Source organism: Acanthochromis polyacanthus, chromosome 13 (assembly GCF_021347895.1).
Source record: "Acanthochromis polyacanthus isolate Apoly-LR-REF ecotype Palm Island chromosome 13, KAUST_Apoly_ChrSc, whole genome shotgun sequence".
NCBI classification, from domain to species: domain Eukaryota; kingdom Metazoa; phylum Chordata; class Actinopteri; family Pomacentridae; genus Acanthochromis; species Acanthochromis polyacanthus.
This window is the reverse complement of record NC_067125.1, coordinates 37,374,400-37,399,772: the sequence shown is the minus strand read 5'-3', so window position 1 is coordinate 37,399,772 and position 25,373 is coordinate 37,374,400. Positions and strand designations below refer to the sequence as shown.

The following is a 25,373-nucleotide window of genomic DNA, read 5'->3' as shown; positions in this document are numbered from 1 at the left end:
CAGCACCATCTTCTGCTTAAGAGCTGTTGTTCTATTGTCAGCTATCGACCCAACAGAGCACATCAGCATTCCTAAAGCTGAGGCACTGCAGATACAGAACAGCAGTCATTAAAGTTATCAAGCTTCATCTGTCTCTTACACATGAATTTAGCTGACAGAACTGTCACATAAATATGTGCCAAAGTGACATTCTGATACAAAAAAGACAGACACAAAAAGAGAAAGATACCCTGATTATCCCAATCATCATTTTTCAAATATTTTTTTCTATTTAATGTTGAACAAATGATTATTAAGGTATTGTTTCCGCATTGACTGTGCATGTTGAGACAAAGGTTTTTGGTACTTTCCAATAGTCTAAGACACAATTCTCACCTTAATCTACACCTTTGGAAGTGTTGACTAATTTTCTGTTGTGGAGCCTAACTGTGTGAATGCGTGCGTTTAAGGGTTGTAACAGATAATACATTCTCCTACCTCGGATCAAAGAATGTACAAAGGGAATTTCAGTGAAGCCGTTGAAGAGGCTAGTTTCAAAAGTATCACCCATGATCTCTTTAGGATTATATGTGAATTTCAAGTAGGAGGCAGAGCTGTTTTCAGCTCAGCTAAAATAAGCCATGATGTGCATTGGAGACAGCTGGAAGGTTGTAAGAAAAACAATGACTCAGTTCTGTGCTGCGCTAATGGAAGTGGGAAATTCACAAATGTCAAAACAGTCATTCATCTCTTTTCTCTGATAAAACCAAAGACAGACTGATTGAATCATCTCACTGTACCAGGATAAAACCAAAATACTGAGGACTTGTCAAATGTTGTGTAAGAGGTCCAAAATTTTGCCTGGCCAAATGTGAGCACACACCGCCCAAACTTCACATTGCAAAGCTGCCAGAATCTGAAGTATTTGGATCATCATCAACGCTAACTGAACTCCTTTAATTTTCTAGATAAAAAATGATTTCTAAATATTTGCTGTCTGGATAGCTGAATACATATCAGCTACATAATTTGCGCTCTGAGCTTGCCAACTTACAACAGTAAAATGAAGTATTAGCATTAACTTACTAATTAGGTTGGCCTTCAAAACCCAAACTGTAGAAGGTCCCCAAGATGTCACAGAATATTGATTAATTTAGGTAACAGCCCTTCGGCATTTTTATATATAATTATCTGTCAAAGTGCCTCTGTGACTGCTTGCTAACAGAGCAGATGTCAATTACAGCTGTCCATCATGACAAAATACATGCTCTGTGTAACATCAGATAACTCAACAAAACTGAGGATATTCTACCAATGGCATCACTTTTCACAGAAATCACATTTGGAGAACATCTACTGAGGTGTACTTTCATTTTTTTAGTCTGGGTCATCTGCTAACAAAAAGGGGATCAACTGTCTTTACATACATTCTGTGGTTTGGATGGACTTGTAATAAAGCATGAATCCAACTTCTGTGTTGTTTTTATGGAAATCAAACTCCACAACTGCAATCTCAACAACAGTTTAGTACCAGTGCGGGTTTTGTCACCTTCTGGCAACGACAGCAATGCAAAGATAAACTGTAGACTGTATGTGAATTAAGCAACATCAGAATCATCAGTATAGATGAGTTCAGTATTGTTGTGACAGTATGCAGCCAGTCAAAACAAGTGTAGACCTGTAATAATGGGCAGAATACTGGTGATAAGTAAAACCCTCACCAATATATGCCCATCCAAGCGAAATACTTCATGTATGCTGTTCAGCTGCACAAATTTAAGTCCTGAATTCATCTTTATTTTTTTTCTTGTGGCTCTTATGAACTGGTGTAAAATAAAAGCTGTTAAGATTGAAGACATTTACTTCTGCCATTCAGACTGTCAATCACAGACTCAGACAATTTGTTCTTCCTGAAGTAGGCGGGAACAGCAGCAGTTCATTAGTTTTCAGAGCTAAACAGCCTCTTTAGAACAACCCTAAAACCAATCATTATACACTGATAGTGAAACGAAGTATCTTTGCAGTATTTTGAACTGAGAAACTGAACTGTGAGGAAATGAGACTTTGATTCATTTGCTTTAAGGAGGTACAATATCAGACCTTTGAACAACACACTTTATCAGAATCTTAGCTGAATCATGCTGTGCCATGACTACGTCATGCTTGTGAAGCACAGTAAATTTGTGTGGCTACATGCATGATATTCCTGCATGGCATGCAGGATTTATATTCAATAATGCATGAGTGTTGTGAGGTGCAGCAGCATCAACAGCAGATTTGAGGTGTTGTTTTTCAAAGGAGTAAGAGGCTTGTCATAAAACCAATGCTAACACATCTACAGAGGTTGGATTTAATCTTTGCTGAAGCCTGAAGAACAAGAGGTGAAGGCTGGAGGAAATGAAACAGATACATATCTGAGTGTTGTTTAATTCACTGTAGGTTCTGTGTTCCTGGCAGTTTGTCCAAGGAGAGAGATGTTTGGACTTTATGGTGTTGTGACTTCCAGGGTGCTTTATCAACAATAGCAATATATATTTTTGTCATTATTCTGCAGTGAAAAACATTGAAAGAGTTTGGTCAAACTGCTATTCTCCTGAATGAGTTTTATCTTTCTTTGTTCTACAAGCATCAAAGCAATGGAGTAATTTAATAGACTGTCTGATTTTTGCTCAAATCTTAAAAATGGGAATTGTTGCAGTTAGGTCCAGAAAAAATTGATTGTGTATGGAGAAAGCTTGCTCATCTAAATAAAAGGTTATCAAGATGATGTCTTCTGGCCTTTTGAGTTTCACTACATGATTGATTGGGCATCGCCTCAAGTGTCTGACCTTCTTATTATTTCTTCATCACATTTCCCTTCATTGACTTAGGTCTATGCATTTAAAATGTTTAGAATATTCTCCTCAAACTTGATTTCATAGACAAAAGCTACTGCTGGGCCCATTAATTGACAAACATAACTTAACTCCACACAGATTCTATCATGTGGAACAAAACACATTATATTATATTCCATATAAGAATAATTGAATACATTCATCCCCACGGTGGTTCAATAGCAAAAATTTTTTGTCAGTTTTAATCAAGACAGTTAACACAACAATTACAGTGAATTTATCCAGCACCAGGGGATCCCTGTTTCCCTGAAGGAATTCTATCATCTTTGATGTTGTCCCCTAAGGTGTCATTTTAATTTTCAAAGGTTTTAAGGAACATAATAGTCACTCTTTGCCGTTAGATGCAATGGAAAATGCTGTTGAAAAAAATGTTTTTCAAGACATACCAAGAAAAAAAGACGAAAGCAATCTGTCAATCTATTGAGAGACAGCGCCTTTTGGCTTCGCCTGGATATTCATATCTACACACACTTGCTGACTGAAACAGAAGATAGCTTACGTGTCATCATATGTGTAAAGAATCACTGATTTAGACGGACCTGATTAACAAGACCACTTCTCGTAACCACAAACCAAACAGTTTCTTTTATTTAACTGATAATCTGATTCTAAGTTCACCTGATAAGGATTGAGAGAAGTCCCTTGCAACTGAAGGCAGGAAAATGTCATCCTTTTCTTTATTTGAAACCTCAGAGAACTCCTTGAGGGAGACTGATATTTTTTAGTAATGCAGAGCAGATGCAAACTGACAGTTATTGCTCCCTACCTGACCACATGCAGACCCCGAGTGTGGGAAGGTGAATGACACACTGTTTTGTTTTCTGTTTGCTTCATGTTGTCGAGTGGCTACAGAGACAATTGTGCTTATTGAAGTTACATTTATTTGTATGACTGAAGTGAGCATCCACTTAAAGGAGGCAGTTTACAGAGGTCCTCAGCTGATTTTCTTTTTTTGCAGTGGCTGTCTTCACCTGAGGGTTACAAAAGAGTGTATGTCTTCAAAGCAACTTTATTATAGCTTCACTGAGTAGGTGGGATCTCAAATATGGTTGGATGATAGATGTGTCCTGATTGGCCAGTTTAAACTGGAGAGGCACGCCCTCTTCCAATATATATAAGTGTTCTGGGAGGGAAGCAAGGAAATGCTTTGCCATAAGGGCGATTTTGAACTTTCTGGCAGCCACTGATCTGCTAAGGATTTAATAGTAGCTGCGATTTCAGACTTCACCAAGAGAGGCAGCAATGTGCAGTGAGGCTAGCCTAGCCGCGCCAGACAACCCACGGCAACGAATTTAATTCTCTGCCAGGGTGGGTCTAGTTACCCTCCATAAGGCTCGAGGTTGGATTCTCCTAAAACTGGCCGGACGAATCACCATGAAGTGTAGAGTCAGAAGGCGGGCGTAACGAAGTGACGACAGAGGTGCGATGATTCTGACAGAAACAACCGGCGCACAATAAACAGTTATCTTTCGACTCGGCTTTGGCCACAGCCCTTAAAGATTTGAAGCTAAAATTCAACTTGAAAGATAAACAAAGGACGGCACTGAAGTGTTTCATTGAGAAGAAAGACGTATTTGGACTTATGCCGACGGGATATGGCAAATCCTTAATATACCAGTTGGCTCCGCTGGTTGGGAAGCTAATGGGACTTAGCCACAATCCGGCGCTCTAGGAACTACGTCAGCCTATTCGTTGCGCTGATTGGTTGTATACCTACCCAATTGCTGCAGAGTGATTTCATAGACAACCTTTTAGCCCGCCTCCCTCCCTGTCAAGCGTGCCTAGACCCTTGGGTCTTCAGAGCATGGGTCTAGCGCGGCTAGGCTACCGTGAGGCATCTAGTCTGCCAGAAATCAGAAGAAGAAGAAGAAGAAGAAGAAGCAAGGAAATGGATTGCTCAGAAGGCAACACAAAGCAGCACTCCAAACTGTTGAATGCAAGTATGGTTTTTCTTCTCTCTTTCTATGTTGTTTCTATTATTTCTTTTCTGTGTAAATGCACAGCTTCTGGTTTTCAAGCACCATCTTTGCCAGCATGATGTTTGTCATTTTCATGCCTCACAAGGCTACCTGCTCCCCTCCATGCAGCAGTTGCATTCCATCAAACATCCTTACCTTTGTTATTTCTCTTGAGGACACCATACTGTTGTCATCTTGTAGCCTTTTCAACAAAATTGCACGTTCTTTTTATAACCTGAAAACAAGAGTGCTGTAAATAAGGGGCCAAGGGGCCATTGGTTTGTTTACATGTGCAAGACTGACTGCAGGTAAATACAGGTGGAGAACCTTGTGGTACACTGTGAGGATGATAGCAGGTCATTTTAGGTCGATGGTTGGTCCTACTTGTTTGAAGCACAGTAGTCAGAGAGCTACGAAGGATGGAGGCAGAAAAACAATAGGACATCTTCAAAGACATTATGGCTTAGGAGACTGAATGTTCTTGCTGTTTGCTCCACTATGCTGACAGAGGAGGGAAAACTGGTACTTTTGCTGCAAAGAGAGAGTGGTACCTGGTGATGCCAGACAAAGACTTTTTGACTGTGGCAATGGATGAGAGTGATCTGGTTAGGAAAAAACATTTAGCTATGTTTGTTTGAATGCCTAATCTTTCCTAAATGATCCTTGTTTTTAAATCCATAGCCTTGTTCTTTCTTAGATGTGCTGCTGTGACTTTGTTGCTTTGGCATTACATTCTTTACGTTTTAAGTCTCTGGTCTGTCGACACACACCCACACATTTCTGAAGCAAATCTCAGTAGTTTTACCAATATGGGGAAAAGCGTGTGTGTGACAGTGATGGCACCTGTTTTTCTCTTCTGGGTACAATGGTTGTCTGTGTTGCTACAGCTTCTGCATTCATTGTACACTGGCCCAAAACTGTTTTTTTCCCCCCACACACAATTATTGTGTTGCACAATATTCTATATTGCAAAATTATTATTTTAATTTTCAGAATTGGATCCATTCAGTCAGTACAATAATATTTGGAATTTCCAGATGATCTGTATGTTTCGTTTTTGTTCCATTTGTGTGTGGGGAGTAACAAACAGTAATTCTGCAATTCATAAATGCTCTCTGCATGATAGGCTGAGAATTACACTAATGCATTTGCTCTGTGGGCCCCAAAACTGCAAAACAGCCTGAATATCCAGGTACCTCTTCAAGAATGCTTGAGAAGCTTTTTCACTAAATGTGCCACTGGGCAACGTCTGATCGAATGAATAAGGCACTGTCTTGTAATCTAGTGTTCAGTTCTCCTTAATGCATTTATTCCTTGTCTCTACAGAGAGTATGTTGTTGTGTGTTGTTCTCATCAGCTCCCCAGAATGTGACTGCTGAGTTCAGTTCTATCAAAACAGTTACTTCCTTATGAGATGATGGCATGCATGCATGGCTGAATTTGTTAGCTACAGTATCAGAAAAATACTCTGCTTGTGCACTTTACAAAGTTTTTTATTCTTCCTTCCTGTTTTTCTACCCCTATCATGTTAACACCACCACCTCCACCATAATTATATACGCAAGTTGGATACACAAGGTTTTTTCTTACTAAAGTTCTTACTTAAGTTAATGTAGATGGTAAATTTGGTGCACAAAAAAATTTGAGGACAGAAAACACAATTCTATTCACACAAATACACCACTGAAGGACTGTGATGTGATAACTTGCTCAGATGGTGGGCTGTACACAGATGAGGCAACATTAAAATTAAAATTGCATGGGCAGTATGTTCAGAGTGGATCCGTTGGGCATTTGCTTTATCAGATTGTGATCTGGGGAATTCGAAAGCAGTGTTTTAAGCTCTTGGCTGTGTTTCTCAAGGCGTTCCTGAGCAGTTTTTGCGACACATCGTCCTGCTGGGGGAGATAGACACCATTAAGGAGTGCTGTTGTCATAGCAGGGCCTACTGGGTCTGTATAAAAACTTAAGTTGGTGATACGAGTCAAAGTAACATACACATGAATGCCAGAACCCAAGGTTTCCCAGCAAAATATTTCATTGTCACAAGATGATCAGTCATTCACTTCACCTGTCAGTGGCATTTCAGGTTGGTACTAAAATTTAAAGGGCATTTCTTATTTGCTCAAGCTCAAATATTAATTTTCGCCCACAGACTGATTTTTCTAATGAACGGATCTTTTGGTTTTGACAGAAAATCTATTTCCTGAAGTGGTCAGATGAAAAATGAACTGATTCAAACATGCTGCTGTGGAGTCGTGAGCTCTCTCTTGCATAATTAAACAGCTCCATAATTACATACCCTAAGAGTCCATTAGAGTCTTGGGGAAGAAAACCTGCAAATTTATCTCCGATTGTATTAAAATCCTGATGATTGTTTTCTTTGTTGAGTGTTAAAAGACCTTTTATTCTGGGCTGTCTTGATTGTTACACTTAAAAGTTTTAGATCATTTTGTAACCACTGAACCTTTTTAGACAAGATTGTGGTAGTACTTGTCTCGTAAAAAAACAAAACAACATATTAATATGCAAAAGAAAGAGGAAAAAAAACTTGACAGTTTTATTACAAATGAAGTGAATTTTCTTGGTGGTGTAAAGCCTCACAGCAACATAAAGATGGTTATGCATCATTGACCATTATTTCAGTTGCAGCACCCAGGGGCTTATATGTACACAAATGCAAACAACAAAAACAACAAATAGGCCTTAAAGAGGGTACATATTTTGTTGTAAACTGTTGTTTTCTTTTAATTTCAACAAAAATCTTTTTGTAACCTCACCATTAAATATGCCAATTAAATCTAGTCTTTGAAAAGGAATATAAACAACTCATGCAAATGCAAAGGGGCAGCAGCACTGAAAGCATCCATTAAAATCTTTTGCTCAGCCTAACACAGACACACAATATTAGATGAAGCCAGTGGTGGCTGGTGGTGAAATTTGTTGGGTGGGCTAACAAATGCATAATACCGATTAAATGGTTAACACAGCTGCAAAAGCAACATCACCTATGATACACACAGTTACATCAATTACAGGTACACTATACTTTTTTAGTGCTCTACATCAACACTCTCTCTCACTCTCTCTCTCTCTCACACACACACACACCACTACAAAACGTGTTCCAACTGCAACGGCTGCCCACAGACAGCCTGCTGCAACTGTCTTATTACAACTGTTTGGCAACATGTAGTGCACAACACGCCATCAGTACAACAGATGACCTCAGCAAAAACAAGGTGTCACAGTCCTTTAACAGGTCAACATGGGCCTACCTTATTTGAAAAGAAGCTCACATCGACGGCCGATGTGATCCCAGTCTCTTAACTTCCAGCTTTTCCTCCAAAGACATTGAGGAAAATGGACATGAAAGCAAATAATCCACCTCGTTCATGCTAACGCCCGCCATAGCTTAACCTTTTCTCCGTCCTTCCCAACTCTGGCACAAATCTATTGGTCAAAGTCAAGGCCTGTGGGCTGACTGAAGTTAGCCCAAATGAACAGTAAATCATGTGGGCGGGACATGACACCTGTCAATCACTTACAAGAACGAAATGAATGAAAGCGGACTGTATCTGCTGGGGCTGTAAAAAAAATAAGCCCATTTAGAGATATTCTATGTTTTTCTTTTGACTGATTGGTGCTGTTGCTACCTTTGTTTTATACCTGAACTTAAAACAATCGTAAGTTATTTAAAAAATAATTTTCTCATCTTTTTTGTGTTGGCCTGGGAGGGCTTAGTCCTGTTAGCCCATTTATACCAGCCGTCCCTGGATGTAGCCTTAGAAAGCCAAACAACTGCAGTTTCTTCTGTATTTTTATGTAAATGACACTTTTCAGCAGCACTCGAACAATCAAAATACTGTTCAACATTGTGGTTGTTAATTGTATTGTATGGAAATAGTTTTTAAATTAGTTCTAAACTTTAATTAATTGAGAGATTTAACACTCTTTAACAACAAATAATTTTGAGGAAGGAGCAAAGGAAACACAAGCTCAGTCCATTCCTTTTGATTTGTTATGGATCATTTAAGACCCAAAATAGATCATTTTCTGTGTGAAAAATGCAATATAGGAGAAACAGAGGGGTGTGATGCATGAAATAAGAACACATGTACATGATTTCTCTCACAAACCTTGGCAGAAAGGAGATATACAGTCATCCACAGCAGAGGCACTGATACAAAATGTTCTGTATATAGCATTCAAATAGTGTAAAGTAAATAAGTATAGGGGAGCTTCTGTTCTGTGCCAGATAGCAGTGAGATCCACCATTAATCATTTCACAAGAACATGACAACACCAAGGAGAGGGAGCTGAAAGGATAATAAGATTACACTGGAGAAAACAAGCCAATTCAATAGCAATAGTTCAATAGCTTTGAGAATATATTCTGTGCTGTAAGGACACATAATCATTTTAAAATGCTCAAGGAAATAATTAGGCCTAATGTTCCTGAACTTAATGCCTGCTATTTCTTTGTGTCGGTTACTCATTCAAAGTGTTTATGTGATGAGAAAGTAATTTACAAAGCTAACCAAAGCGTTTCACTCTGTAACCTGAGTGGAGATTCGCTGGGATGTAAAAGTGCAGTCAGTCACACCACAGCAAGCAAAAATCTTGGGAATTTAGAAAGACCAACCTTGGGTATTTTTCTTTTGCAGAGTGACAGGTTGTTATGGGATGACAGGCGAAAAGTGTTTTCCATATCATCACTCTGGGAAAAACATCCCTTTCCCACCGAACGTGACAGATCCCTCGGTCAATTATTGTGGCAAGGACCAGAGATGCCTGCCTGGATGCCCACTTGGCCCCGCTGAGGCTGCACACCTGGGTCAAAAGACGCAGCTGCATCAGTTATGATTGCAGCTGCTTAACACGGCGGGGCACAGCGCAATGGTGAGTTTAACCTGCCAGCTAAGATGGGCTCTGCAGAGCACATAATGGCTCTTTTCTGAGAAGCAAAATACACTGACAAGGAGGCAGAGTACATCCTATCATTAAGATGAGAGACATAGAGGTCAGAGAGACCTTCTTTACTTCATCCACTCTCAAATTTAAGAAAAAATACTCAACGGTGTATAGGGGTTTAGCTTGCATGAGACAATGAGATTAACAGCTCATATCCAAATGATGTGTAAGTTGGTGAAAATGCTATGATGCATCTACTATTGCAGATGAATGTTAAAGCTGTTCGAGCCTTTGAATGCAGCAGCACATCTGTCCTATGTGTAGGTGCAAATAAACCACGATGAGCTGTAGTGTTTAATCAGTTGGACACCTCTAATTAGTAGAAAGTGCTTAATTTAGTTCAAAAGAAATCCACATTTTGGTGTAATTGCATTGCATAACACATAAAAGGGGTGTATCAACAGAGGGAGTTTAATTAAGCTGTTGCTCTACTCTGTATGAATATATTAGATAAATACAGTTGCTTAAGAAAAGGAAATTTAAATTAAGGAAAGAAGATCACAGTGAAATTAAAGAGCATTACAATACAGTTCTCCTCTTTCCTTTCCTTTGCTCTTGGTGTTTGTGGTACCAGCAACTTACATGGCATTATCTTCTTCCTGCTTTTCTCCCTATTAGAAAATGAAATTAGTTTAGGTGCCCGCAAACCCAATTACTGGCTGAGATAGAAGGTATCCGATGTGTCACCGTATGTGTAAAAAGGTTGGGGCAGAACCATTGATTTAGGGGAGGCTTCATTAGTTTCAGCTGAAAAAGTGAGCTTCATTTTTCAGGAACTGGCACTAGAACAATGGTATGGCTAGAAACAAAGGCTCATTTGAACATCAGAATGACAAAAATGTTGTTTGACAGGTTACACACAGTTCCACAGGGCCGGAATCCGCTGATATGTTTCAGTCCCATCTGTCAATTTGTCATTAGATTGTTTACTGTATATAACAAGCACACAGATGTGGTCTGCTTCCAATTTGAAAGACACTGAAGGTTTCATAAATTTCATGTGAGAGTTGCTGCAATATAACAGGGACACTTTCAGCGATAAATCATCCTACCCAGCCTGAAATACACAGACCTCTATGGAGAGCTTGTTTTCATAATGTGATGGCTGCTTTTCAGACTACAGTGGATAAATTATAGAGAGAGCAGGGTGAGCAGATACTTGGCTTTGTCAGGCACCTGATATATACTTAAATCAAGATTTTGCTTATCTAAATCTAAAGTAGCCCTAAAGAGGGCTGTCAAAATGCATTTAAAAATAAATTGGGAAAATGCATCCAATGAATTAAAACTAAACAGAATAAGCAAAGTCATCAGGCTCTTGATGTAAATAAATACTTTATGACTTCATAGAAAATCTCTCTCAGTGTATGGCTTTTATTGTGAAGTAGCTACACCTAAAGTAATCAATCAATCAACCAAAGTTTATTTGTATAAACCTTTACAACAGCCCAAAGGGTGACCAAAGTGATTCATAGTAAAACAATTTAAAAAAATAACTTAAAAACAATACAGTAACTTAAAACAGGACAAACAAGTAACAAGCAGTGTAGTAAATAAGTATGTGTTGTCATTCAATTAACCAATATCTTAGTGTTACAAGGTTAGAAAGGTCTGAAAGTTTAATATTGCCCTGATACAAACATTTAAAAATGGCTGAGAGACAACTCAAGCACACATTCAGACAGCAACTTTTATACTCAGGGTTAGTAAAAAAAAAAAAAAGGATTAAGAGTAACATAACTATTTAAAAATGACACAGCAGACATTCCCTTAGCAAGTCTGAGTCCAATTTAACTCGGCTCTGTTCATTTACAGTAATTTGATTCAGCTCAGCTCCTTCCTTCTCTATCAGAGTCGGTCTTTTGTGGTTTGGGGGGGAAATCCCTGTGAATGTGTAGGTCAATACAGCTTGTGAATTCATGCATTTCATTTCAATTTAATAAGGTGTCGGTGTGGTAAATGAGTGTGGCATAAGCTGGCCAGTGCTTCCCTCAGTCTGTGGAGAATGACTGATAATCAATTATTTTGGCTTGTCATATAACATATACACATTTTAAGTCAGAGGGGATTTCACTGTATGTTGTTAAAAGCACCAATAGCAGTTCTGCCAACTGTGTTTCAACCAGAAGATTAGAGAAATACCTTCATAAAGTTTGACAGGTTTAATCAAATGAATGCCACTGTACATCATCATAGCTGCAGCTCTTCGGCCTTCCACCTCGAAAGCATACAAAAAGAAGCAGGCAAGCAGAAGCAGGCAATCAGGCTGGTTCCAAGAGGAGAATCCATATGTTTTGTCATTTTAGTCTACTTCACCTGATTCTGACCACATGTGTTGACTCAATCTCATGTTTAACAATAATTATACCACAAAGGTCTGATTTGGCATAAATGACAAAACCTTGTGTGGCAGCTCTTTAACTGTAGCAAAGTAATAATTGCCAAAAGATAAAAATTACAGGGGCATTTGTGAAATACCCTACGAGTCAAGAGTTTGGACAAACCTTCTCATTCAGTGGTTTTTATTTGATTATTTTATAAACTAGATTTTCTTGAGTATAATGGAGTGAAAAGTCTTTGTGGATTTGGAAGAGTAAAAACCTAGTCTTAAAAAATATAGAACGTTTCAAAATCTTCAATATCTTGCTTTAAGCTTCTTAATGAAAGTTCTACTCGAAAGGAGGATAATATTCCAGCTCTGTCACAGATGTTTTCATTTTACTGTAATCCTTCCTTTTCAACAGGTTCACAGTTAACATCCCTTTTCCAGTAGTTGAACTATTTCCCATTTTTCACACCGCTGGGCCACATTTACAGCTGTGGATCCAGAGGAATCCACCAGTGTCCTGTCGGCTCCATTAAGCAATAGAGCTTTTACAATGGGCACACAGCTATGCTGTGCAGCCAGGTGCAAAGGTGTTGCCTTCCTTGAGTTTAGGGCGTTGACATCTGCATGATGAGTTATCAAGTGAAGGACACTTGGGTAGCTGACACTAGTGCAGGCAACATGTAGTGGTGTCCATCCGTCACTGTCCTCTGTTGTGTTTGGGTCGGCTTTGGCTGCCAGGAGCTTCGCCACCACTTCCGGCTCGCTCTGGTGGCATGCGAGATGAAGTGGAGTCCATCCATTCTCACCTTTTACATTCACAGAACCACCCTTACTCTCCAGCTGGACCACCACAGCTTCATGTCCCCTCAGGGCAGCCAGGTGCATGGGGGTCCAGCCTTGGAGGGTCCTAGAGTCAGGACTGGCACCATATGACAACAGCTGCCTGCAGATGCCTGTGTGTCCCTTAAGAGCAGCCAAGTGAAGCGGAGTGTATCCTCTACCGTCTGCACTGTTGGTACTTGCCCCATTCTTCACCAGCTCTCTGACTACTCGGTTATGGCCTTGCTCGGCTGATAAGTGAAGAGCAGTGGACAGAGACAAGTCCGAAGCATTGGGATCTGCTCCCTGACCAAGAAGGAGCCTGGCAATGTTTAGATGTCCGTAGGCAGAGGCGAGGTGGAGAGGCGTCCTGCCTTGCGCCTCCTCCTGTTCTACTACAGCATCCTGAGACAGCCGTGAAAGCAGCAGGCGCACCACTGTTTCATGGCCGTTCTGACAGGCCAGGTGGAGGGACGTCCAACCTGTTGTTTCTCGGGCTTCTGCATTAGCTCCTTTGTCAAGAAGGAGACGGACAGTCCTGTCATCACCATTCTGAGCAACAAAATGGAGTGGCGTCCACCTATCGTCATCTCCCTGAGTAGCAGCTGCACCATGTTCCAGCAACAAAGAGCTGATGTCGTGGAACCTGTTGAAAAGAAGTTTCATTCATTAGATTTTGTTTTTATTTGATTTAAAAGAATCCCCATTAGCTGATGCTAATGGCACCAGCTAGTCTTCTTGGGGTCCAGATAGATCGTGATCACCATCTTGGATAGGGCACTTCAAAGTAAAGAAACATGTTGCAGCCCTGTCTTGCCAACATTAGGCCTACATTCCCACATTAGAACTACATTCTCATTTCTGTTTGATAGAAAAGTACTTTCTCTCAGAAGTGTAAGCCTGTGGTCTAGTCTGAAATGCTTGTAGCTTGAAAGCAACAAATTCTGCATGAAATGTCCATTATTGTGCCCCTTTCAGCAGACTTTTGTTCTGCACCTCCATGTTTGTACCAACTCCGAAAGACAAGAAAAATGGATTTTCACCATATGGGACCTTTAAACCTTGATTATATTGGCTTGCAGATGCAAACACAAAGAACTACCGACACCACAAACACAGAGTTGTTATTACACTATTTTTTTTAGTTCATTTGGAGTCTGCTTGGAGAATTACTGCTAAGCACAGGCACCCAGGTGACCTCACATATACATAATGCTCTTAGAAGGTGGAGGCATAATTCCACAACAGGACTTCCAGCCTGGGAGACAAGGACCAGTGTGGGAGCTGTATTTTAAGGCCTCATTCCATTTTCACCTGGTTTTACTTTTGTTTTCATTCACTGTTTAATTGTGTCCCACCCCTTGTAATATATGGTTGATTTGCTGAAAACAAATTTGTTGCACCTCACAAACAAGTAATCCAGAAGGAAATAAGTCTCCCTCATAACAGAACTGAGAATGCATTATAGTTGTATATGAATTTTAGGAGACACGTCTGTATGCTGAGGTTTATGAAGGACTGTGTGGCTGGGCTATTTCTTAACAGGGAGCACTGACTTCTTCGACAGCAGAGATTCCAGTGGTGCATTAAGCTGAGCTAATAGTCTAGTCTGATATACAAACTGCAGATTAGCACCAATCTTCTCTTTTCAGTCTCAGCAAGGAAGTGATTTCCCACAATGTCAGTCTCGTTCTTCAACTTTTAATAGAGAAGCAGAAAGTCTGTTTGACTTTAGAAGTGCAGACATGATCAAAATATGAATGCACTAGCACAGAGGACTTTTCTCAGTGACCCTCATGAAAAAGTCTGTGAATGTATTTTTATACAGACCTGTGCAGAACAGCAATAATAAGAGGAGTGTAACCTCTGGCCGTCGTGCAGTTGACTTCAGCACCCAGACTGAGGACGTGCTCAACACTCTCGGAATCACCACTGGCTACTGTGTAGTGAAGGAGACTCTTTTTGCCTGAGAACTGTGTGTACACATGTTCTTTTTTCACAGACTGCCTGAAACTACCAAAGTCCTTTTGGGATAGCAAAGAGAGAATACCATCCTGGCCATTTTGGTTATCTGTGAAATGAAAGCAAAGGGAAAGATATGAGAAAAAGTGCTGCAGAAATGCAGATTGCAATGTGTGCACAGCAACATTTATTTATTCACATTTTTTTCTTAATTGAAGTTGACTTTCTGTATTTTATTGCATCCAGCGGTATGCCTATGTACACAATAGCAGAGCGTGAATCTTTCTGGAGGCTGTAGAGCTCAGTCAATATCAGCAGCTGTTGTGAAATGTTTACCTTTTGTATTCGTGTTTGAATATATTGGCAGATACATTTTCCTCTATATAAAGGAGTGTGACAATGAATGAATGAACAAGAAAGTGTAAAAAAAGTATGCATTAAATTCTTTGGTCAACATTTCTTAGAAAAGGGATCGGAAAGGCTGCATGAATGTGTCTTTAATTCTCTCTTCAACTGAGTGTTGACTCTGCTTTTCGGTACAAAAGGTAATACTAAAAATGTGATTGCACTGTAAATGGCTCTTTTTAAATGTCAGCCTTCCAAGCTTTGTACTGTATTGAACATGATTTTCCATCCTGCTCTGCTGTTGTGTTTACCTGAAGGGAAGATGGGCATCTCAGGCAAGGAGAGCTAAAATAGAAAAAAGGACAGAAGAGCAAAAGTTATCGGCTGTGACATCAGTTATCACAAGTGGATAATAAGCGCATTTTTTAATCGGTGTGTAGGCATCTGCGTTCAAAGGCTCTTCTAATTGTTAAGTCATTCATATTTAATAGTTAAACTGCTTCAGTAACAATAACTAGACACATTCAATGCTCTATTTGCACAGACTTGTCTCTTTTGGCTATGTATCTGCTAAAAATGCCAAGAGAATTTTGTACAGTCACAGTAGAGGCTAAAACCTATTAAAGCTAGTGATCCGTTAATTTCCACTCGAGTGCCACCGTGAGTTCTATATGCAGTTCTTAAGTGAAATTGTTCATCTACTATTCAATAGAATGCCTTCTAAACCTAAAGACTCAGATAATCCCCTGACATTTCATTTAGTGACAAATGATTGACATTTGCATCCGGCTTAGATGAACTTGACACAAAAGTTGCTAAACAGCCACATTTTTGCAATGTCATAGTAAGCAAGCAGATAGTAATGCGTGCCTTAAAGCAACACTCTGTCTAAAATACCCTCACTGGGTAAATAACTGTTCCCATTATCTTCCTCATAACACCATTAATCTCAGCTGCTGTCAAAGCTGGAGTAGATGCAATAGATACCAGAGTACCATTTAGACAAAGTAATAAGCAGAACTAACTTTATGTATCGGGGAAACTAGCCAAGGATAACTTGATTTCTGTCCCATGTCACCATTTTTGTTATTCTGAATCGGTCCTGCGATCTTCAGGACTTCACTCAGAGCTTCAGTTCTCCTCACAGTGTCTGCAAACAAAACAGCAGTCAAGAATTGTTCTGAATTTGCCTGTTCAAACAAATGTTTTCCCAGAGCTGCAACCTCTTATAATTGCACCAGTACAGAGAATGGTTAGTCATGCATGCCTTACAGGTAAATTGGTAATGATAGCAGAGAGTTTTGTGAACATCACAAATTGGGCTTGCTGCTGTTTATGAGTAAACATGACACTAATTTGTATTCATTAACATGACTTCTCTTGCTGTAGGTGCTTGTTTAAACAAAGGTGACCCACTTCCTCATGGTTAGGTTAAATGATTAAATCTCATTTGAAAGTATTTAATTCAAGCATGACATGCACTAGAATGTGTTTTCTGTGAGCTTGTTATTGACTGTTGACTTAATAATTGTCTCCAAGGCCAAATGGGACAACAGTTTGCTTCTTTGGTATGTTTTTGTTTTACAAAATGTTAATCAAGCCCATATGTTTCACCGTTATGGTTTCAGAAAACTGACATGTGTCCATCCTTTCTAGTATAGTACAGCAACATGGTGCTTTTTGCTTGAAACATATTTTTCCTTTGAGTGCAAAGTTGGGCAACATTTTTATTGACTTAGTATTGGAATTCGTACTGAGGGCAAATGCAGTATTGTTACTGACAACTCTTGGCATCATTTTACACTCAAATTTTACTTTTATTGAGACATTAACCTGACAAGTGCAATTAAACACAACATCGGACAAATGTGACAAATTAGAGTCACAAATGACACAGGAGAAACTTAATTCCTTCAGTTTAGTTTCTTCATTTTATTTTTTTTTTTAGCAAAGATAATGATTATTATCTGTTAGATGCTTTAAATGTTAGTTTTGAATAAATAGCTGAAGGCTGACTAAAAACATCTTCTTTTTTGATTTGTGTCTTCTTTACCTGAGAACTGTGGCCTCTTCCTGCGATCCTGATCCCAGCACTGGTTCATGATGCTGACCATTTGATCACACTCAGGCGGTTTCTCATCGGGTATCATCTCCACACAGGGCCTCTTCCCTTCTGACACCTGTAAGAGCACTGTGGTCATGCTGCATCCTGTGGGCACAAAACAGGTGTCAGACACATTGAACCTCGTGCATTTGGTTCATGAGAATGTTCTTTTCCTTTACATCAAATCAGTACACCAGCTTCAAGTTTCTCCTTGCTTTTTCTACTAAAAGAAGATATAACATGTGATGTTCACAAGCACTGGTAAGTGCATTTGTTTTACCTTTGGACAAAACCAGGCTGGTCTGTTTAAGCTAAGTTTCACCCTAATCAATACAGGAAGACAACATGCAATTAAACTCCTCTAGAGCTTAGGTTTCCTTTACTATACTATTCGTTTCAGATCATTAGTGCTTAATACGGGCAAGGTTAAAGTTTGCAACAAAAAAGTTCACCAACTAATTTGTGAAAACAGTGCAAAAAAAGTAGTCATGGCTTCACGAGTACCATCAATTAATTTGAAAGAAGACTGAGTATGATCCCTCTAAATCTATACATCCGTAACTTTCAGTATCTTGTTTCAGTGAAATACTTGTATGTGTTTTCTTACATTTTGCACTGCAGTAGACAACAGAAGTGAGTATTACTCTCTGTAATACTGCTTCAATGTCATAACTGTGTCACCTTACAATTAATTGTATTATTTTTAAATTGAAATGTAGGGTATTTGCCCATGTAACATTACAAAATATCAGTTTAGATTTACTTTCAAAAATACAGGCCCCATAGTTGGAACGTTGTGCAACAAAAATCAGATTCAAATCTTTAGTTTTTTCAGTACGTTGTGTGTGAACCTTTGCATGCAAGATACCAGCACTGAACAAATCTGTAGAGAGATTGTCACAAGCTGGCACAGAGCCAGGACAAAGGAGGGAGATGCACTGTTTACAGACAACTATTTGTTGAACATAAAAAGGACACTTAAGTACGACACTTGTGGAACTTAAGAATCGGTGGAATCAGAGGTGTAGGATATGCGTGGGATAGTGTATAGTACTGCTGAAGGATACAAAAAGGCAAAGTAAAAGAAGGAAAGATGAACTAAAGCAGCACCACCACATGGCTACCTGCCTGGGTAAGAGAGTCGGAGAGAGTGCCAGCAGCAGCCAAAGCTTTATAGGCTAAGAACACCAGTCCCAGGTGTTTCCAGTTGGCACAGACCTGCCCTATCCCGCCCACCAAAAACATGGACAACTGACAAGAGGGCTTGTCACAAGATGTTCTGACATTGTTTTGAGACTTTCTTTTGTCAGTTGCTTTTTGCTGGAGCTGTTGTGTTGCTCTACCTTGCTCATTAAAATATCCCAAAGGTATCTAACTGGATTCAAGTTAGACAACATACTTGGCCAGGTCACAGTTTTTACATTTTTTCCTGTTTCAAAACTCTGGTGTGATTTTGGCAGCATGCTTTGGATCGTTATCGTGCTGGAGTATTTCTCTTCTGCCAACTTTCTGCAAACGGGGAGTCCTCTTGTCTGCCAATATTTTGGTATATCTACAGGCATTCATGGTACCATAAAGATAATCTACCCGACACATCTGTCACTCATGCAGCCCCATAACATCACACTGCTCAACTCAGAATTTGGTATTCACTCTGGTTGTCCTTCACACCAGACATGCTGGACCCCACCTGAGCACAACACACTGATTTTCATCTTTTCTAACTAAAGAATGTGATTCCACCATTCATCAGGCTTTTTTTCATGTCATTTTGTAAAGTTTAATCTTTCAGTTTTGTCCATAAGAGTAGGGAAGCGCTATAATTCTAGAAAGTGCCGGTCATGAGTTGAAATTAACTACATATCCATAAAAACTAAATTTTTCACCTATATTTTGTATTTAGAGTCGGCTTCTCTCGGCTACTGGCATATATGTGAAAACTGCAGATATGTACTTTTTCACCTAAATAATACACTGAGAGTTTGTCATCAAAATCATGTAGGCCGCTATGTGACCAAACTGAAAGCATACAATCAATTGCTGAAAGTCTATTAGATTTTAAGGAAAACTTGCCACTTGATTGATCATAAGTTACCATTTGACTGCTCACAAAACCCATAATTCTCCATGTACTTTATTGCTTATATTGTAAGTCGCAAGTGCCTGTGTTTGACCAGCAAGGGGGGGGGGCTGGAGTCTATTCCAGCTGACTTGGGGAGAAGGCAGGGGACACCCAGTCCATCGCCATGCCACATAGAGAGACAAACAGTTACTCTCACATTCATAATTTAGAGTTACCTAGAAAAATCCAAGAGGGGGGATGAAGTGACATTTGTCAGAGATACCTCAGTATCACTACCCAGAACAAGGCATGTCTTCAGGATGTTAAATACTGAAGGACGAAAGTGGATGATGATTTCTCCTGAACAGACTGACGACAACCTTAAGGTTCTATTAGGCAGGACCAAGGACAGGTCTAGAGTGACACTGATTGTTTCACCATGGAACAACTCCCCTTACAACAGGTCTTGGCTGAATGAGCATAGCCTTTCGTGTGCCAGACATATAAGGATGCATATTGAACATTCTCTGGAAAAATAACGATTTTGAGCATAATTGTGGTATTTCATAAAATGCCAGTCATCGCAATAAGCAAAATCACAGAGAAAAAAAAGACTGATTTCAACTCATTACTGGGTGTTTTTCCTTCCAAAAGCCATTTATGACCTCCCTCTACTAAGAGCATGTATGGTATTTTTAATTTGGATGTCATCCATAGAGGCTGTCGTTATGCTTTTGTTTGTTTTGTTTTATTTGCACTGTCTTTGATTTTCATTGATAACGCCTATGATGAGCCTGAAGCACTCACTTGTCTGTTTTTGCAGCATGATTGTGCATGTAGCACAATGTTCTTCATTTTATGTAGATAACCACTGCAACTCTGTGTGCTGTGCTATGGCTCTATACCTCTTGATTACAGCTGCAACTGTGTTTAAACTGATTTTTAGTTATTCATCAGTCTTCCTGTATCCTTTCCCATCTTTGTGAATTCTCACGGCCATTTAATTTGACATTTCTTTTGCATGTGGAGCCATGATGCAGATAGATCCAAAACTGAGAAAGCTCTGGTGTTTAAAGGACATTTTTATAACATGTCAAAAAATCATATGTGCAACTAATTTTGCGTCAGTGACCACTGGTGCTTTTGTTGCATTGCCCACCTACATTGAGTCCTGTATGTTCAATATACGCTTTATAAAGTATTTATTTTTGTTCAAAACTGAACTGTCCAGTTATCAATAAATCAGTTATCGAGAGTTCATACAGGATTTAATCCCTTCTTTTGCACTAATATGTTTTATTCTCTTATTGGCAAAGTTCAGAAGGGCTACTGTTAAGATTTACAGTGTCCATTGTGTGACAATAAAAGGGTCAAGATTGGAACATATGCATGAAATTTGCTGCACTTCTTATGTTGCATAGGAAACATTTCAAAGACAGAAATACAATTCAGCTTGAAACACTGAAATGTGAATGTTTTCATCCTTATATGTTGTTTGTTACATGACTCCGATAAACCTGTTTGCTGTAAAGGTGCGTTTCTAATGAATGAACTCCTACCTGCATACGGTTTCTGCTGAGTCAGAATCTCCCACATCACAATCCCAAAACTATAAATCAAAGCAGGAAGAAGTACATCGTTTAATATTTTCACTTTTGCACATCATGCATTCAGTGAACTTTGTGGCTCTCTCCCTTACATAAAAAAAAAAAAAACTGAAAATCAATAATGTTCTATGAAAGGCATGAGGCATTTTAACATCAAATAAACACCAGTGGAGATAAAAGGGCAAGAAAGAATTAGTCAGACCCATGTAAAATATATAGAGTAAGGCCCTGTGACTTGTGAGAGATTAAAAACAGCAGAGAGCAAGGTTACACTATCTGAACTGTGGATTGTGCACTGAATAAGAAAAAAAATGTGATTCTGATGGTGCAATTTCTGAAATGCCCTTGGCAAGTCACCTGTAAACATCAAAGGTAGTTCCTGGAGGATCTGGGCACTGAGTAAAGGTCTCTGGAGGAATGTAACTTATGTTCCCTCTTGCTGTCAGACGCTCCATGAACATCTTGCTCATGCCTTCTTCCCAGTGGATTAAACCAAAATCTGAAATCTTTGTGAAAGAACAAGATCTTACAGAATAGTGCAGAATTATATACAACAATGTCAGGAGATAACTGCATGCATGTAGAGTTTCACTGACCTTGACATGGAGGTGATCGTCGAGTAGGATATTGGAAGTTTTGAGGTTAAGATGGAGTAGTGGAGGTTTCATGCTATGAAGGAAATTCATACCCATTGAGGCCTCGTGAATCATCTGAAACTTCTTTGGCCACATCAAAGTGTGGCTGGCTAGGAGATTGTTCAAGGATCCATTACTCATGTACTCCATCACAACAGCAGTTGCTTCACTGCACAGTCCGTAGATGGACATGATGTACTTGAATTTCAGCTTGGCTATGTTGTGCGCCTCATCTATAATTCTCCTGTGATGGAAAAAAAAGAACTGTCAGTGTTTTGGGGCTTTGGCGATTACATTGGGATTTTGAACACAGAAACATTTTGTCTTGTAGCAAAAGAAAAGCTGAAAGAAAATATTTTTTTGCAGTTCATCCATCCATCCATTCTCTATACACCGTTTTATCCTCACTAGGGTCATGGGGGTGCTGGAGCCTATCCCAGCTGACTCGGGCGAAGGCAGGAGACACCCTGGACAGGTCACCAGTCTGTCACAGGGCTACATATACAGACACACAATCACACTCACATTCACACTTACGGGCAATTTAGAGTAACCAATTAACCTCAGCATATTTTTGGACTGTGGGAGGAAGCCGTTTTGCAGTTCAATATTCCTTCAAAATTCAATATGCCAGTACGCTAAAAGAGCTGATTGTGTCTGAGAAGAATTTGCACTAGTTTTCATTACTCCACACCCACCTGTAAAAGTTGTTGGCACACAAAGCTCCATCAAAACTTTTCAGGGCACATTTTTCCCGCCAGAGCTTGAGCTTGACCTGGTACACTTGACTAAATCTACATTCTGCCACCTTAATCCAGTCAGCCTCAAAGTCGTCCTTCTTGAAGTTCCTGAACTGCCCAGGAGATCCGTCAAGGCGATCCATGAGTACAAAGAGCCTCTGTCACACAATCCTTCACGAAACCCTCGCTCTCTAATCCTGTACGTAAACTGGGTTTATCCTCCAGATCAGCATCTATCAGCAGCACCGCAGGAGGTTGTGTTTCACGCAGGGAAAGTGGAAGTTGTTTTTTATGGATACTCATTAAAATCGGTGGGAGCGGTCTGTGTGAAAGGCATGTGAAGTCACACAAAAACCAGGCTACACTTTTGATCTGTGGGAGGAGCTGAGGTGCAGAACTTGTTTGCATTGCAATGCCGCAAAGCCGGTTTTTAGCTGCCAAGACATGCTGACCTAGCTTTCAGTCTTCCAGACATGTCGAATGACTTTTTTATCTTTCCCCTCCTATGCCAAAATGTGCTCCGATTCATCTGAGAGAAAAACTAAACAGTTCTTAAGATATATGTTGCTTGAGCAGCACCAACAGGGTGTCAGTTATGATAGCTGGTATGACAAATATGCCCATTGTGACTTGGATCTGTATATACAGTAAGTGAACTGCCTAATGAACCATCCACTTCTATCAAACTGCACTTTAACAAGGCACTTAACCCCCAGCAGCTCCACTGGAATGGCTCAGTAGTCTGCAATTTGAGTTTGAGGATATGGCCATTTAGCTGGTGCCAAAAACTGGGTGAACGGTGTGCGAGTGTGGGACCGACGAGCTCAGACACAGCTACTCTAAAGAAGCATTAGTATGCATTACACAGCTTGTTTTCTAAAATAAAGCGTAGTCCCTGCTTGCAATATTGTTGTAAACTGTATATATTTAAGATCAATACCTCGCTCGGAACTGGTGTGTCAAAGCCTGTCAATATAATGTATGTTCCCCCTTACCTTAACATGAACCAAACCTTATCCTAACCCTTTAAACGGTGGGGGTTAGACACTACCCACTGCACAGGCATATGAGGGCTATCCATCTTCTCATCTCCACATCAGTAAGTATATTCTCCAAACTGTCAACCTAACTTTTTTTTTAAATTTATGGCAAAACTGTTTTGTTTACGTGCTTCGTTTTCGGCAAATGCTCCTCCGAGATAAATGCTTTCTCTGGATGGATTGGGTTTTGACCTACATGCCTGCTGGTTTCTCTGTGTATGGAGGTGATATCAACGCTTTCCAAACCAGTGTAAAAATGCATTAGAATTCCTTTGCTGTTATCACGCAATGTCAGGGAAAGGACACAAAGCTATTGTTTTTCTGAAGCAGTTCCTAAAAAGGCTTAGTTGAAACACATAAAAAATTTAAACCTAGTCAAAATTAACATATTCATAAGGATGCGTTGAGGAGCAAAACTTAGAAATTCCCTCATATTGTGTTTAAAATGGACTTGAGGGCTTTGTTGCCAAACCTCAGGAATTCATTAAGCTTACATCAAATATCCAGTGTGATTCTAAGCATGACTGAGACTCATTTCTCAGATACTAAACACTGTCAGTCTGCTTTCTTTCGCCAGCTCTGTAAAACACAAGTGCAAAAAAAAAAGAGTAAGATTTAAAGCTTACGAGCTGAATGGTGTGTAGAGGCTTATTCTCTTTCCACACAGAAGGACATTGTTTCCTTTGCATTATACTTGCTGCCTCTGTGTTTAAAAGGCTGTTTTCAGCTGAAATTAAATATTGCCTCATTCTCCTTGAGAGCTGATCATGCGATTAATTTAGCAAGATTTAATTTAATCATTAGATGTTAAGATGAATTGTGAATTTTGCGTTGCTGCAGGCTGACGTTTTTTCTGAGTGTCTTGTTGATAGCAACAGATTATGTGATGTGTGAACCCATTTCAGCTCCCGATGTGTCACGACATTTATGGCCTTAGATCCCAAAATCACGGATTTTCATCTTTCCGCATCATTAGAGCAGGCTGTTCTTCGAGAGAAAAGATTTAAACTGCCGGGCTTATGTGAAAGGATTACGATAATAGGAAGCTCATTCGAGAAGATGAGAAAACAAAGAACTCCACCGGCAACTTTATTCCCACCTGCTTTTCTGTTTTGTTGTTTTTTTTCTGTCGCTGGTTGTATTTCACGTCCATTCAGCTTTCTTTACAGCTGAATTCATTGTGGGACATGAGGTCTTATTGTAATGTTAAGGAAAGTGATGAACTCACGTGTACCTTTATAGACAACACACGTATAGATTGTTCCTGTAACTTTGGCAAGCATTTAAAAGTTTAGGCCATCTCCCTTGGGTTCCTTCATTCCTTCCACATAGCACATTTAGATTTAATGTAGATCCTGCTGAGAGCAAATACAAACTCAATTATGCGCAGCCCCCACCGAGCTACAGTCTCTCACTGTTTCTGTCTTTGTCTAGCATTTCTGAACAGTAAAGGTAAGCGTGATTCATTTGAGAGTTTCTGTCCATAATGCATATTTCTTTCAGAATTCTACAGTTTTCCTCTTCCGTGATTCCCTGAGCTGGCTCTTTGCTCAGGCTTTCATTTCTATGCCATTGGGGAAAAAAATTTCATTAATAATTCCACTTCAATGGTATTTTCCCCTCCCTGCTCCTTTTAAATCTCCTGGCTCGCCCTGCAGCATTGTGGGCAGGAGAGGGTGCACACCCATGAGATGATGTGCGTTTATACATGTCTCATGACCTGTATGTCTGCGCTGTCATCAGTCTCCAGCAGCCCCAAATAAAACAAGCTGTAAACACATTATTGTAAGGCTTTATATGATTATGCGTTAATTATTTTGCAGCACACAAGCACACTTATGGGTGGCTGTCAAAACTTTTTAGTGGAAATAAGAGAAGACATGAGGAGAATAATTGGTCTTAAAAACATGAAAGAGCATCAT

General features: G+C 39.7%; 1 protein-coding gene across 1 annotated transcript; it reads right to left on the bottom strand.

The window, feature by feature from the left end:
- Positions 1–11,162: 11,162 nt before the first annotated feature.
- ankk1 (ankyrin repeat and kinase domain containing 1) lies at positions 11,163–22,701 on the bottom strand. The gene is made up of 9 exons (XM_022200157.2): positions 22,370–22,701; positions 21,633–21,915; positions 21,394–21,542; positions 20,989–21,038; positions 17,317–17,472; positions 16,289–16,413; positions 15,575–15,608; positions 14,787–15,027; positions 11,163–13,602 (listed from the first exon to the last, which is right to left on the bottom strand). Exons 1-9 carry the CDS (start codon positions 22,552–22,554, stop codon positions 12,561–12,563), a joined length of 2,265 nt encoding a protein of 754 aa, XP_022055849.2. The 5' UTR covers positions 22,555–22,701; the 3' UTR covers positions 11,163–12,560.
- Between the last annotated feature and the right edge of the window lie 2,672 nt (positions 22,702–25,373).

Bases quoted from the DNA above. Each gene is read 5' to 3' on its own strand.
- ankk1 (XM_022200157.2), bottom strand. From the start codon at position 22,554: ATGGATCGCCTTGACGGATCTCCTGGGCAGTTCAGGAACTTCAAGAAG. The intron at 16,414-17,316 runs GTAAAGAAGACA...TTTTGTTTGCAG, and splicing joins GAAGAGGCCACAGTTCTCAG to ACACTGTGAGGAGAACTGAA. The intron at 15,028-15,574 runs GTAAACACAACA...TTCATTTCACAG, and splicing joins GATGCCCATCTTCCCTTCAG to ATAACCAAAATGGCCAGGAT.